The sequence below is a fragment of the Nyctereutes procyonoides genome, unplaced genomic scaffold, assembly GCF_905146905.1.
Source record: "Nyctereutes procyonoides isolate TBG_1078 unplaced genomic scaffold, NYPRO_anot_genome, whole genome shotgun sequence".
Classification (NCBI taxonomy): Eukaryota; Metazoa; Chordata; class Mammalia; order Carnivora; family Canidae; genus Nyctereutes; species Nyctereutes procyonoides.
Window position 1 is genome coordinate 4724568 of NW_026575051.1, and position 14102 is coordinate 4738669.

Genomic DNA, 14102 nt, shown 5'->3' on the forward strand with positions numbered 1-14102 from the left:
GGAAGGCAAAAATCTGCAATAACTCTTGTACTTACTACTTTATTATATGGGCTAATTTTTTTTTCTGTTAAATCTAACTTCTAAGTTGGAGTTGAACACTACGTACAGTACCATAAAAATCTTAAACCGATACATGCACACGCACACACACATACACACACACACCAGTTCATATGTATATATAAAACCACTACCTTTTAATCTGGAATGTCAAAGAGAAGGTACCACAGCCTCAGGGAGTAAACAGTCCATTGATTCTTTACATCTCTAAGTAGCAAAGGCTATCTCTCTTAACTGGTTTCTAAACTCAGAACACTGGTGTGACAAGTTCTACAAGACTGCTGACAAGAACTCACACAGTACCCTGGAGCCCCAGAAATGAGCACCATGGACTGCCACAGCAGAGGCCCCCCTTCATGGTGATAGATGTAAACGTGCCTGGCTGGCTCCTACTGGTCCAGTGCTCAGCTTTTTTTTTTTTTTTTTTTTAATTGTCTCAACAATCGATACCAAAGGAAACCGTAGCAACTCTGGCTAAGGAAGACGTGTGGTTGCTTTTGACCTTGCATCTCTTAGTGCAAATACTCACTTAATAAATATTTAATAATAACTAACATGACTCACTGGGAGCTTGGCCTCTAGGGCTCAGGAGGTCTGTTGCTAATTCCAACCAGCATGATTTACGGGAAGTAAATGATCTATGACGTGCCCAAAGAGAATAAAAGTACATACAGGATGCTTCTACTTAGGGCTTTTTTGGTAGAGGAAAAAAAATACACAAGTTAAAAAGGAACATTTTCTCTTGACTTAAAGTCTATGTAACTTGGAGAGGGGAGGTCCTCCAAATCCCATGAAGTCAAACCAAATGAAATTACCCGAGCTTTGCTGCGCAATCCGAGTGTAACCACATCAAGTAAGCCGGGTCTGCTGCAAAACATCACTTAAACTGGAGCTCTGACTTATTGTTCTCTTACTGCCCTAGAGCAATTTTGTTTTGAAGAGCACAGAACACCCTGTTCTGAATGTGGCTGGCACATGAACTCGATGTGCTGACAGCAATTTGTACTCTGATTAAAATAGGGGGGAAAAGGAAAGAGAGTGTACTGCAGTAACAAAAACTGGAATGCAAGAACCCAAAAACTGTAGAATTTGTATTTTAGGAAGCAAAACTGAGAAGGAGACTCCATAACCTAAAAACAACAACAACAACACCCAAAAAAAACCAGTGCTGTAAGTGCTCCAGCCTAGAGACGCTAGCTCTGCTAAGTGTCTGCTTTTCCCTTTTCTAATTATAGTAGCTGGTGTCTGATAGCTTTGCACTCATTCCCAAAACAATTACTGGGTCATGGGGATCTGAATGGGAATGCTGTAATGGCATTACTACTAGACAAAACCAGTCATCTCGCCAGAGAAAACCAGGTTGTGACAGGTTACTCCCACATGGCAAGGGTTTTCTCTGCTGCCTAATCCATGCCAAATGAGTTTCTGCCTGCCTAATAGAGCTGAACATCCAAGAGACAGTGGATTCTTAATGACCCCCTGAAACGGCAAATGAGGAAACAGAGATGGATTTCTATAATCAGGAGAGGCATATTCATCACTGATTAGAAGAGAAACTGTTCCCATCAAGCATGGTGGTCAAAGTCCCCCCCCCCTCCCCGCACTGCCTCCTCCCTCCTCGGCACCACTTTATACCGTGGGAGAGGACCAAATACCACTGTGCGATTGCTGACAGAACTAAGGGGCAGATGCTACCTACCCAGGACAGTCAGGCACCCTGGCTACCTGAATAGAAGAATCCATGCAACTGGATTATAGATCTTCATCTAAATAGGAGGCACATGCACAGGGATAAACTCTACCCCAACACAAGCCCTCATCACTCCCCTCTTTACACAGGGACAGCACTTTGGTCGGACGTGGACTCCAGTCTCATCCTGCCGCTTTATAGTAGTGGCTTTGGGCAAGGTCATCTAAATTATCTGAAGCTCAGTTTCTTCAACGACAAAATAATTCCAGCTAACTCATTGTTGCTGAGGATTAGATCAGGGCCCAGCAGCCGGCATTCCTCCATTTTCACGTCCGGGATCTCCTGTGTGAGACCACTGTGATCTGGATGAGACCCGTGTGAGACCACTGTGCACTGGATGCACAGAGGTGAACCCAATGGAAATTAGCTAGGATTATTTTCCTGCAATTAGTGGTAATTTAGACCAGATTAAACATGCTTTAGAACCTGGATACAAGAAGCCACTGAATGGCTCCAGGGAGAGCACTGTTGCAGTATGAATGGAACTAAAAGTAGGCGAGGTGAAGGGCATGTCTTACACTTCTTTTGTACCTCATAATGTCTACCACAGAGTTCAAGGCCAGAAAGTTAATATTTACTTAACAATGAGTTTGAAACAGGGCCTTAAGGAAAATAGTAATTTTCACTCATAGGAATTTTCCTGTTTGAATGTTGGTCAGTACTCCAATTTTTTTTTAAGATTTTATTTATTTATTAGAGACACAAAGAGAGAGAAAGGAGAGAGAGAGAGAGAGAGAGAGAGAGAGAGAGAGAGAGAGAGACAGACAGGCAGAGGGAGAAGCAGGCTCCTTGCAGGGATCCTGACGTGGGTCCGTGGGTCTCCAAGGTCTCCAGGATCACGCCCTGGGCTGAAGGTGGCGCTAAACCGCTGAGCCACAGGGGCCTGCCCAGTACTCCTATTTTTAATAAATTCCAAGAGCTATTTAAAGTTTTTACTGATATGGAGCTTTTGTCCTTTAACACTATTATTTATTTTAACACATAATAAATGATTCATTGGCTGGATTTTTTTTAAATAACAAAAAAGGACTATTTTCTATGAGGATTTTATTTTACCTGAAGACTTGAATATGCCTTTCTAGAAGAAGCTACATAAACAAGATATTTAAAAGAATAAACACTGTCCATTTTAGACCAAGTGCCATACTATATTTTTTTGTGAAAACATATAATAAAGTGGTTTCAAGAATTTGCTTTCTTACTGGAAAAAATTTACCAGGACATTCACAAATAGTTCAAAAGCATGTGAAAAACAAAACCAAAGAACGCTCATAGCTCTATTAGATCTCAACATGTACATACATGAAATAATTTCTCTATTCAAAATTGTTGGTACCATTTTGTTTTTGATATTTATCTATTTATTGAGAGAGAGAGAGAACGCATACCTGAGGGGTGGTGGGGGTGGTAGAGAAGCAGAGGGAGAGGGAGAAAGAATTATCAAGCAGACTCCACGTCCAGCATGGAGCCCAAAGTAGGGCTCAGTCACACCACCCTGAGATCAGACCTGAGCCGAAATCAAGAGTTGGACACAACAAAATGAGCCACATAGGTGCCCCAAGAAAAATCATTTTAGACAATTTTGCCTCCCCTCTCCATTGCCCATCTGCACCACATTTTGTTAAAATGATCCAGAGACTAGTTCCAGATTGTTATTATTATTTTTAACATTGTATTTTTGCCATTTCAGGGATCTGTTAAGTTAAATGCAACTTTACTGACACGGGAAGTACTCTTTTTGCTCACTAATGTTGCTTATGCCTAGAAATCTTCACTTCTTGGCTTTATTTTTTGTGTTATTTTAGTATATCCTACAGTATTTTTTCAAAAAGGATATAAGTCTGCATATTCCAAAAAGTTGATTTTGTTCTTAAAGGATGAACTGAGTATACAACTCTAGGTTCAAAATACTCATAGTTGTGGGCAGCCCCAGTGGCCCAGTGGTTTAGCGCCGCCTTCAGCCCAGGGTGTGTGATCCTGGAGACCTAGGATCAAGTCCCACGTCAGGATCCCTGCATGGAGCCTGCTTCTCCCTCTCTCTCTATCTCTCATGAATTAAAAAAAACAAAAACAAAAACAAAAAACTCATAGTTGTAATACTCAAAGTACTGTCATGTAGTATTTAGTGTCATGAATAAATCTGATGTCATTCTGATTCTCATTCCTTTGCTCAGAGTTTGTTCCTATCTGGAAAAGTTCAAAATTTTCTTTTAAGCTGTGGAATTAAGAAATTTTACCAGAATGTATCTAGGTGAAAAAGCACTCTTTACTGCTGTAGGACACTCTCAACTGGCCCTTTCAACCTTTGAAGCTCTTCTATCTTTAGGAGAGTTTCTACTATCACATGTTTAATTAGATTCAAATGGTCTTTGATTTTTTCATCCCTATCTTCTTTCTTCCACCTTCCATATCTTTGGGTTTTCTCACTCTATGTTCTGAGAGATCCCTAGACTACCTTTTTTATATCACCAATTCAGAACTCTGGGACTGCCCATTTTGCCTTTCAACCCTTCCCCTGAATTCCAGTTTTGATAATAATATTTTTAATTTCCAGAAACTTTATCTTCACTTTCCTTTTTCAGAGAAGCCAGGTTTTTGACTTATGAATTTAATGTCCCGTTATATATTTCTGAAGACAGTAATTAGTATCTTATTGTTTTCATTTTTAATTTATTTCAGAGAGAGGGAGAGAGAGCATGCACGTGTGCACATGGGGGTAGGGGGAGGAACAAATGGAGAGGGACAAGCTGACTTCCGTCCTGAGTGCCGAGCCCGACATGGGGCTTGATTCCAGAACCCTGAGATCATGACATGAGCTAAAATCAAGAGTTAGACCCTTGACTGAGCTGCTCAGTGCCCCCCGCCCCGCCCACCCCGCCCTCGTAGTATTTTAAAAATTCTCTTCTATTTCTTCTTAGTCCATGTTGGTGCTTCTTTTTCTCACGGGTACTTGGTGATGTTTCTTTGTTATCCGGTCATGTTATAAAGGAAGGATTCAGTAATATCAAATGATTGTCGTTATCTGGCACAGTTTTTCTTAGTGGTTAGATACATTTCCATGGTAGGCTTTTCCCCCAAAGAGGTGGGCTGATTGTGAAGATGTCTGCGTGGAGAGATATTTACCGAGAAATACCAGAAATATTTACTAAGCATTTACTATGAGCTGAGCATGATGTGCACATGAAGGCTGGGGATACCTTTCCCCAGCGGTGATATACAAAAAAGTCTTCAGGAGCAAAACACTTGAGCCTATTTACTATTGTGCAGAGCTTTTTCACTTTTCTTCACCTTCAAATCTGCTTTAAAAGTTCAAAGATACTTTATGTCTTTTTTCTCTAGGCCAAGGCCTAACACATGGAGTCTTCTGAGGCACATCCCTATTTTAACTTGGAAATCTGGCCTTACTGACTTTAGCCCAGGAGCAAAGATACAGCCAGACCCTAGAGTAATTCTCAATCCTTGGCTGCAAATTAGAATCACCTGGGGAGTTTAAAAATTTGTGCCTGGAGTTCCAGCCTGTGAGATTTAAGATTCTTATTTAACTGGTCTGGGCATCAGGATTTAAAAAAAAAACTCCCCTGGTAATTCTAAATTCAGCCAAAGTTGAGTACTGCTACTAAAGTTTACTGCCCCAGCTGTTCCATATTGTTTTATAACAACCATGATGATTGCCCCATAGCCTGCTTTGGCTCCCTTGCACCAGTCGACTGTGTGCTTGGAGTTCTGCCCAAGTTTGTTGAGAATGGTATGTACCTCTTCAGAGAACTTCTCTACACCTGTTTTGAGTTGGATTCCCGGAGTCTAGTTTCCATCAGTCTAATTTTATTTACTTTATATATTCTAGAAATTCTTCATAATTTCTGATCCACTTCTTGCATTCTTCCTATTTTCCAGCATGATTATGGATTTTTTTACTCTTTTATGAAATCATTCTCCAAACCCCTTGCCTGTCTCTTACTCACTGGGATCTGAATAGCGAAAGGAGGTAGGAAGGAAGGGTATTCCAACAAACTGAATCCTGCAGATGGCTCTGCTGAAATGTTCACATTTGAAAACACTGGCGATTGCATTTTTTGCATTCAAATATGGTGAAAGCACTGTGGGGCAAGACGGCCACATACAGCCAGCATTTTGATGTGTCTGCTCTAAGCACTGAGGTTAACAAATCAAAAATGTGAAAGACGGGGGGCTTGGGGAAGGAAGAGTGGTAGCTATTTAGAACCTGAAGTCAGTGAGATTAGATTTCTAAGAAAGCAAAGCTTAAAGGTAACAATGTAGCTTCTACTGCCAACTAAAGTATGATGACTAAAATATCCATCATCTCAATGTCAATTAGACTACCTTAGAACACTGTGACTTTTTTTTAATGGAAAAAGAACAAGACTGAATAAAAATTACAAGATGGTCATCTTAATCGACACAAGAAAAAGCACACGGAACAGAATCTAAAAGTTGATTTGCAATTATTAGGATCCTAACAGAGAGGGTAAAAATTTCTTTGAGGAGGAACCCTGGGTGGCTGAGTCAAGCTAAGCATCTGCCTCCAGCTCAGGTCCTGATCTCAGGGTCCTGGGATTGAGCCCTGAGATGGGCGGGCTCCCAGCTCAGCCAGGAATCTACTTCTCCTTCTCCCTATGCCCCTCCCCCTGCTTGTGTCCATGCTCTCTCAAATAAATAAAATCTTTAAAAATATTTCTTTGAGGAAGAATAAATCCTGTCAACTAACATAAGTTTCTCCCTTATTCCAAATACAAAGTAACTGAAGTAAAAGATCACAAGTCAGAAAAGCCTTTTGATTTCAGTCCATAACTTTATTTTTCAAAAACCAAACAAATATCCTAGAGAAATACGACTTAGGTACGATTAGTATTAAGAGCTATAGAATTGGGACCCCTGGGTGGCTCAGCGGTTGCGTGCCTCTGGCTCAGGGCATGACCCCAGGGTTCTGGGATTGAGTACTGCATCAGGCTCCCTGAAGGGAGCCTGTTTCTCCCTCTGCCTATGTCTCTGCCTCTCTGTGTCTCTCATGAATGAATAAATAAATGAATAAATGAATAAATAAATAAATAAGAGCTATAGAATTAATTTGAAGACTGTTGTTCAACAGGAAAACAAGACAACAAGGAAAAATTAATAATGGGTTCTAGGTCAGCCCTGGTAGGGCCAAAAGGATTTGCTAATGAATTAGATGTAGGATATAAGAGAAACAGGAGTCAAGGATTTCCTTCCTTAAATCTATATTCAGGAAGCAAAACAAAGTATATAAGCAGAATATAGAGGGTAGAAAAAAAGAAATTAATTGTTCTGTGTTACATATAAAACGATTATTAAAAAAAAAAGATTATCATTCCTGTTTTATAGATGACAAATCTGGATGCCCAAGCTAGTCAAGTAACTTGTCTCAAGTCATAAGAATATCAGGTACTGATTCCAAGATTCAGAAACCAAGTCTACCACTTGCCAAGCCTGTGCACCCCTCCCCTGACCACTCACTGTACCTTTACAAAGAAGTGACAGGCACTCTGTAACTCTTGTGTATCTATAATGATATATTATATGATGGATCACCACTGTCTCCCATTCTCCTTCATTGCAGAACTGGCTTTGAATCTAAGTGTACAGGTGACGCTATTAGAAAAGGGATACCTGTAAGGACCAAGAAGACTCCCAAAGAACAAGGTGATCATAGTTTTGGACAGAGACCACTTTTAAGTCAACCCTCTGTCCTCCTCCCACACACAGCAAACTTGTTTCAAAGAGGGAAAGCAGAACACCTTACCCTTGATAAGTGAAAATATAATATAGTTTTATAAAACCGATTTGTTCCAGTAAACCAAAAAAGGTTTTTGGGAAAAAAAGTAAAAATAAACCATTTACTCTAAAACCTCCCAGGAAAGTACAGCCTAACAATATGAGAGACAACAATCAGTCATTACCCTTTCTTAAGATATTTGGAAACAGAAAAAAGTAAAATGAGATAAAGAACTATTCAAATATTTTTAAAAACCATTGATAGTAGTTACTCTTCATACAAAAAGGAAGGGGTTATAAGAGAAGAAATGCAGGTACCTGCTCATTTGTACAGAAGAAATACAGGTGGTATAAACCAGGAACTTATATGACTGGTGACCAATGGTAGGTAGGTAGGAAGGAAGGTGGAAATAATGAGGAAATGGGAACAGGTTAGTAGAGATGAGGGGGAAAAACACTTCTGTGTATATCTTTTTGTATAGTTTAGAATCACGGTAATGTTTCACCTACACCAAACACAAACAGTAAACATCAACCAGAGTGTGTGTGGGACCCTAAATGGAACATAAATGTAAATGAACATAACTGCATTATAAATGAACAGCATAACCACACTGAAGGGAGTGAGGAAAAAGAACTAACCTAAGTTGGAAAGCAGTGTTTTCATGTATGCTCTAAGGCTCATGACTAAAGGAACCGTACACAAATATTTCCCATATTTAGGAAGCTTATTTTTCACAAGATGTGGGTTAGCAATTCTGAAACTACGTTCTATATAAACTATAATTAAGCAGTAAGCAAATATATTGTGGATAATGAGAGTGAGGTTTCTCACTGCTGGAGAATGCTGTTTTAAATAAGCAAAGGGAGAAGGTGAGAATGAACCTGTGGTGTTGGATTGGAAATAGAAGGGTTAGGATGTACTCATAGTTTGTAATATATATACACAGACTGGTAAAGAATAAATTTGATTGTGTATATTTATGCAGATTGAGGCACACATATTTCCTACATCCATCTACTTGAGAGGTTCTATAAACAATAACATTCCATAGTATGAGTATACCACCTAGCACTTAGATCTTGGTTTCTAAATACCATTCTCTAATAAAAGAAATCAGATTTTCTTTAAAAATAGCTGATTCCAGCCCCAGGGCAAATGAGAGCATCCTGTACCAAAAGTAAGGAAGTACTGAGGTGCCTGGGTGGCTCAGTTGGTTAAGCATCCAACTGTTAGCTTCATTAAGAGTCTTGGTCTCGGGGTTGTGGGACTGAGCCCTGGGTTGCGCTCCATATTCAGCACAGAGTCTGTTTGGGATTCTCTCCCTCTGCCCTTCCCCCAGCTTACTCTAACATAAATAAGTAAAATCTTTTTATAAAATAATTTTTAAAATGTTTTTTATTTATTCACTTAGAGAACGAGAGAGAGAGAAAGACAGAGAGAGAGAGAGAGAGAGAGAGAAAGAGAGAGAGAGAGAAAGAGAATGAGCAGGGGGAGAGGGAGAAGCAGACTCCCCGCTGAGCAGGGAGCCCAACATGGGCCTCAATCTCAGGACTCCGAGATCATGACCTGAGCTGAAGGCAGATGCTTAACCATCTGAGCTACCTATGCAATCCATAAATAAAATCTTAAAAAAAAAAGAGAGAGAGAGAGAGAGAGAAATAAAAAGGAAAAATTAAGGAAGTGCTTAAAAAAAAAAAACCACAGGAGGTATGTTGAAAAGCATTTTCTAATGACCAAACTTGGGACAATTTGAGCAACAACATAAATAAGATAGCAATGAATAATAACCTACAGAATAAAATAAACTCCCACGAGTCCATACTATTATAAACAACTGAATAAATAGGGGAGGAGAAACCCCTCCTTATAGCAGAATTCCAATTACATTGAAGTAGGAACAATGGAAATAGAAAAATCACCATTAGGCAAATACTACAGTTATAACCGTTGCATACAAAAGTCATCCATGGGAAAAAAAATCATTCATGGATGCTAAAATCACTGTTAAGGTGTAATGTAAAAGAAGATCTTGGGATCATCCATCTCCTAGTAGTTCTCTCCCAATGAGATACTTAGAAAGGCAAAAATAGGAAATTTTACAAAGCAGAACTTGGCAGATCCCACCTTAACCAAGGGACCCAAGTTACATCATCACTATCACATGCCTCCTGATAATGATTGAACTGAGAAAGGCACACTATTGCTTATATGATATTTTTCCAAAAAATGTGTAACTTCAATCTAATCAGACAAACCCAAACTGAAGTATATTTTATAACCAGACGGTTGTCTTCAAAAGTGCTAAAATAATGAAAATCACAGAAAGACCGATCCAACTGTCTCAGACTGGAGAGACTACATATCACAGTAGATCCTGAATCTGACCATGGACCAGAAAAAGGACATCAGTGTGGGAACTGATGAAATTCACCTAAGATCTATAGAACAGTTAATAGTATTGCTCCTTGTTAATTTCCTGATTTTGATAAATGTACTGTGGTGAGGGATGATGTGAACATTAGGAAAAGCTTGAAGCATATAAGAAAATTCTCTGTACTAGTTTCACAGTTTGTAAGTTGAAAATTATTTTAAAACAGAAAGTTGAAAATAAAGACTCCCACTGAAAATACTACTAAAAGCAAGATCTGATTTAATTTAGCCTGCCCCAAAGTTAACTCTGCAGTGGTAGCTTTGCGGCATTGTTTATAACTGGGAAAAGTTTTTCCTTTCAATTTGGTTACCAAAATCCTCCAGTTTAGAAATATACATTATAAACTGTTGAATCTGAGGAGTAACTGTAACATAGGGAAAAATCTCCATTTTTGTAAATGCCTGAAATTTTTTATTAAAAAATTAAAATGTGTAGTATAGATAATCTTTTCACATACTTGCTAAAGATAATTTTCTATCATCCTTGTGACTTTCATAAACACATAGAATTCTATCATGGAATGCTCAGAGCTAGCAGGACCTACAGGATCACTGTAAAGAAAGGAAGCTAAAGCCTAGAGACTCCAGGGTTAGTTAGAGTCAGCTGAAGCCAGAATCCTCTCTCTGACTACTGGTCTATGTATTTCTCTAACATCTGAGTTCCTCTTTGTTTATTCTAAAACTTACCATGAATGATAGCTACCTAAACATTTCAACTGCAATAATATAGTAATACTATTTATAATTGTTTCCAACTAAATGAATAACTCCATTTGAACTAATCTTCCAGACTCCCCAAAATGAAACATGGGTCTAAAGATAAGAAAATCAACCATTCTAGCTTACTGTTCCAAAGGAACTCTAACTTATTTTTATTTTTTTTAAAGATTTTATTTGAGAGCAAGAGAGAGAGAGAGTGAACATGAACAGGGGGAAGGGTAGAAGGAGAGGGAGAAGGAGACTCCCCACTGAGCAGAGAGCCTGATATGGGGCTTAATCCCAGGACCCCAGGATCATGACCTGAGCTGAAAGCAGATGCTCAACTGACTGAGCCACCCAGGCACCCTGGACTCTATTTTAAATAGGCCTTTTATAATAGTTCATATTGCCACCCTTGTTTAGTGCTTTGATTGTTTTCTTAGTAGAAATATTTCTCTCTGTTTTCTCACAACTCTCCTTTTTAAAGTACTTCAGCTTTATGAAGCAAATGAATGGCATCTTTCAAACATCTATCCACGCAGAAAGCATCTACTGAACACCAAATGCATGTAAGGCCCGGTAGGTGATGCTGGAAACAAAAAGATGAAGAAAGATTCTGGTCCTCAAGGTGCATACTGGGGAAATGGGTAAACACTGATTACAGCATAAAGTAGCAAGTGATGTACATAATGGTATACAGAACAGGCTCTGGGAGGAACAAAGAGTGACCGGGTATCCCAGTCCTTGACAGTATCTCCTTACTCCCAACACAGCAAATAAAAACACGGAATAGCTTTAAGTCATCCAGTAAATGGCAAAGCAACCTGAACCCAGATTTCCTACACAGAATAGAATGAACACTATTATCAATTATGATCTAACTAAAATAAACTTTTTGACCTTGAGGAAAGCCAATGAGATGGGTTTTGAGAGCTCTGAAGCGCACTATAAGCTAACTGCTCTGTTTAGAACTCTGTACTCTGTACAATTTATATAACTTTCCTGAACTCATTTTCCTCATCTGGAGATAATAAATCTTATCTCGTAAGGTTATTTTAAGAAATAAATGAATAAATATGTAAGGCAGCTAACATAGTTGCTGGCACACCAAGGAGTCCATAGACTTGGGACTTGATGGATAAGATTACCTTTTCTTCACCTTCTGGGTCTGCAGAAGCTCGCACAGTACCTGGCATGGGCATGCTAGATAAATATTTACCAAATAAAGTCAGTATTAAATAAATGTTGAATTTAAAACTATTCTCGGGCTATATTCAATTGTTTATTGCTATAAATAGATTTTTAGAAAGAAACCTCCCTTTTCTCCCTATAAATGGAACCCAATTTTTAAGGACCAGTTCACTGTCACAGCGATACTTACTTTCTACTGTTGCTCCTTCATTTGGGTTTGAATATCCTTCTCCTTTCTGTTTGATTCTTCGGATAATGCCTCCATCTTCAAATAAATCTTCTCCTTTGAAATCAAGGAGCTCAATCTAGAAAGGAAAAAAAGGATTTGGCTGAGAAAAGACCAAACAGAGCCAATTTAACATACTTAAAAACAAGGGCAACCAATTCTTTCATTTTACAAAATAAAACTCTTTTATATTTATCTATGTATCTCAGTTATTGGAAAAGTAGGAAAAAAAGAACACTGCACTTTCAATACCTGGAAAGAGCCTTCATGTAATGATAATGTCTAGGACTGCATCCTGTGGGATTGCAGTGCAAAGACAGACAGGAAACACTAGGAGGGCTGCCTTGTGGGCAAAAAGCCAGAGCTCCAAGGTGCTGGCCCAGAACTATTTGGTCGGACTCTAAAGGCCACCACCTTTCCAGCCCAGATTCATGGAATTCCCTTTTTAAATGTAAAAATAAATCCTATGAATCAGGCTTATGGACAACTAAAGGTGTTTTTTTTACCTAATTATGATGTTTCAGGCATTTCCTCCCTTCATTTTTTAAGTCAGATCTTGACAAATATATATAATTCAACACAGGATGAATAACATTATCACCACCTACAGCTTCTAATGAAGAAGTGAGATCTGTGACAAACAGTAAGCCTGTATAACATGAAAATATCTTACAATGTGGTTTCAGTACATTTCAACACTTACCTCCCACATTTCCAACCTGTTTTCTGGTCAATTTTGGGTATGTTATACTCACACCACTGACCAGAACCTTTATTTCTCAAGCCTGGTGTCTTTTGTTTATTTGGATATAACTTTTCTGTGCCAGAAACACGTTTCTAAGAAAGCATTGGCACACACCCCTTGGGTTTGTGGGAAACAATTCAAGAAGCCAAGCTCCAAAATAAATAAGTCGGATTTGATCCTCAATAGCAAGCTTAGCTCCTTGTTCCACTGCCTGTTGCTTCAGAGCCAGCACTATAGTAGAACAGATGCTAACAAGGCAACATCACACACATACTTACCTCAAAAAAGAGAGTTGCATTCGAGGGAATTTTAGGGAGACTGCCAGCAGAGCCATATGCATATTCTGGTTTGCACAGTAAATGGCAGATCTCTCCTTTCTTCATGGTGGCCACCCCAATGTCCCATGCCTTGATAACTTGGCCTAAGAGAAAGAAAAAGGTGGTTGAAAGCTGTAGGCCATATTTAAAAATACTTAACTGTCATAAAACACAAGTTCAAACAAATTTCCTATTCTCTTTATATTACCCACTCAGGAAGTAGGAGCTACAGAAGAACCTTGTAAAAGCTACCAAGAAATAAACTGTGATTTATGAGGGTGATCAGAGAAGATTCCCTATTGAGAAGGATGAAAGCTGTTATCAATTTTTTTTTTAATTAAAAAAAATTTTTAAAGATTTTTTATTTATTCATGAGAGACACAGAGAGAGAGAGAGACAGAGACACAGGCAGAGGGAGAAGCAGGCTCCATGCAGGGAGCCCAACGCAGAACTCGATCCCGGGTCTCCAGGATCAGGCCCTGGGCCGAAGGCAGCGCAAAACCGCTGAGCCACCTGGGCTGCCCTGTATCAATTTCTAAACTGCTCAAAGATTGAATCTTTGAAAAGTGGTAATAACATAATCTTTGAAATGTAGCTGGGTTGCACTTGTTGCTTAAATTTCCACTATAGGGCAGCCCGGGTGGCTCAGCGGTTTTGCGCTGCCTTCAGCCCAGGGCCTGATCCTGGAGACCCGGGATCGAGTTCTGCGTTGGGGTCCCTGCATGGAGCCTGCTTCTCCCTCTGCCTGTGTCTCTGTCTCTCTCTCTCTCTGTGTCTCTCATGAATAAATAAAAAATCTTTAAAAAAATTTTCCACCATAATAATCAGGGCATTTTTCTAGGTATAGATAGAACAAAAATAGTATGGAATAAAATGGAATTTGTCCTAAGGATGCTTACAATTTAGTTGAGTAGACAAAAACAACAAAC

The 14102-nt window shown here is 39.1% G+C and overlaps 1 protein-coding gene across 9 annotated transcripts in view; it reads right to left on the reverse strand.

Moving 5' to 3' along the window:
• Positions 1-14102, reverse strand: part of FKBP5 (FKBP prolyl isomerase 5) — a 109605-nt gene that overhangs the window by 25044 nt on the left and 70459 nt on the right. For all 9 annotated transcript variants that reach the window (XM_055330893.1, XM_055330889.1, XM_055330888.1 and 6 more), the window contains 2 exons: positions 13135-13277; positions 12076-12190 (listed from right to left, as the gene is read on the reverse strand). In XM_055330893.1, the coding sequence (XP_055186868.1) occupies positions 12076-12190; positions 13135-13277 (258 nt within the window). The remainder of the gene's footprint in view (positions 1-12075; positions 12191-13134; positions 13278-14102) is intronic.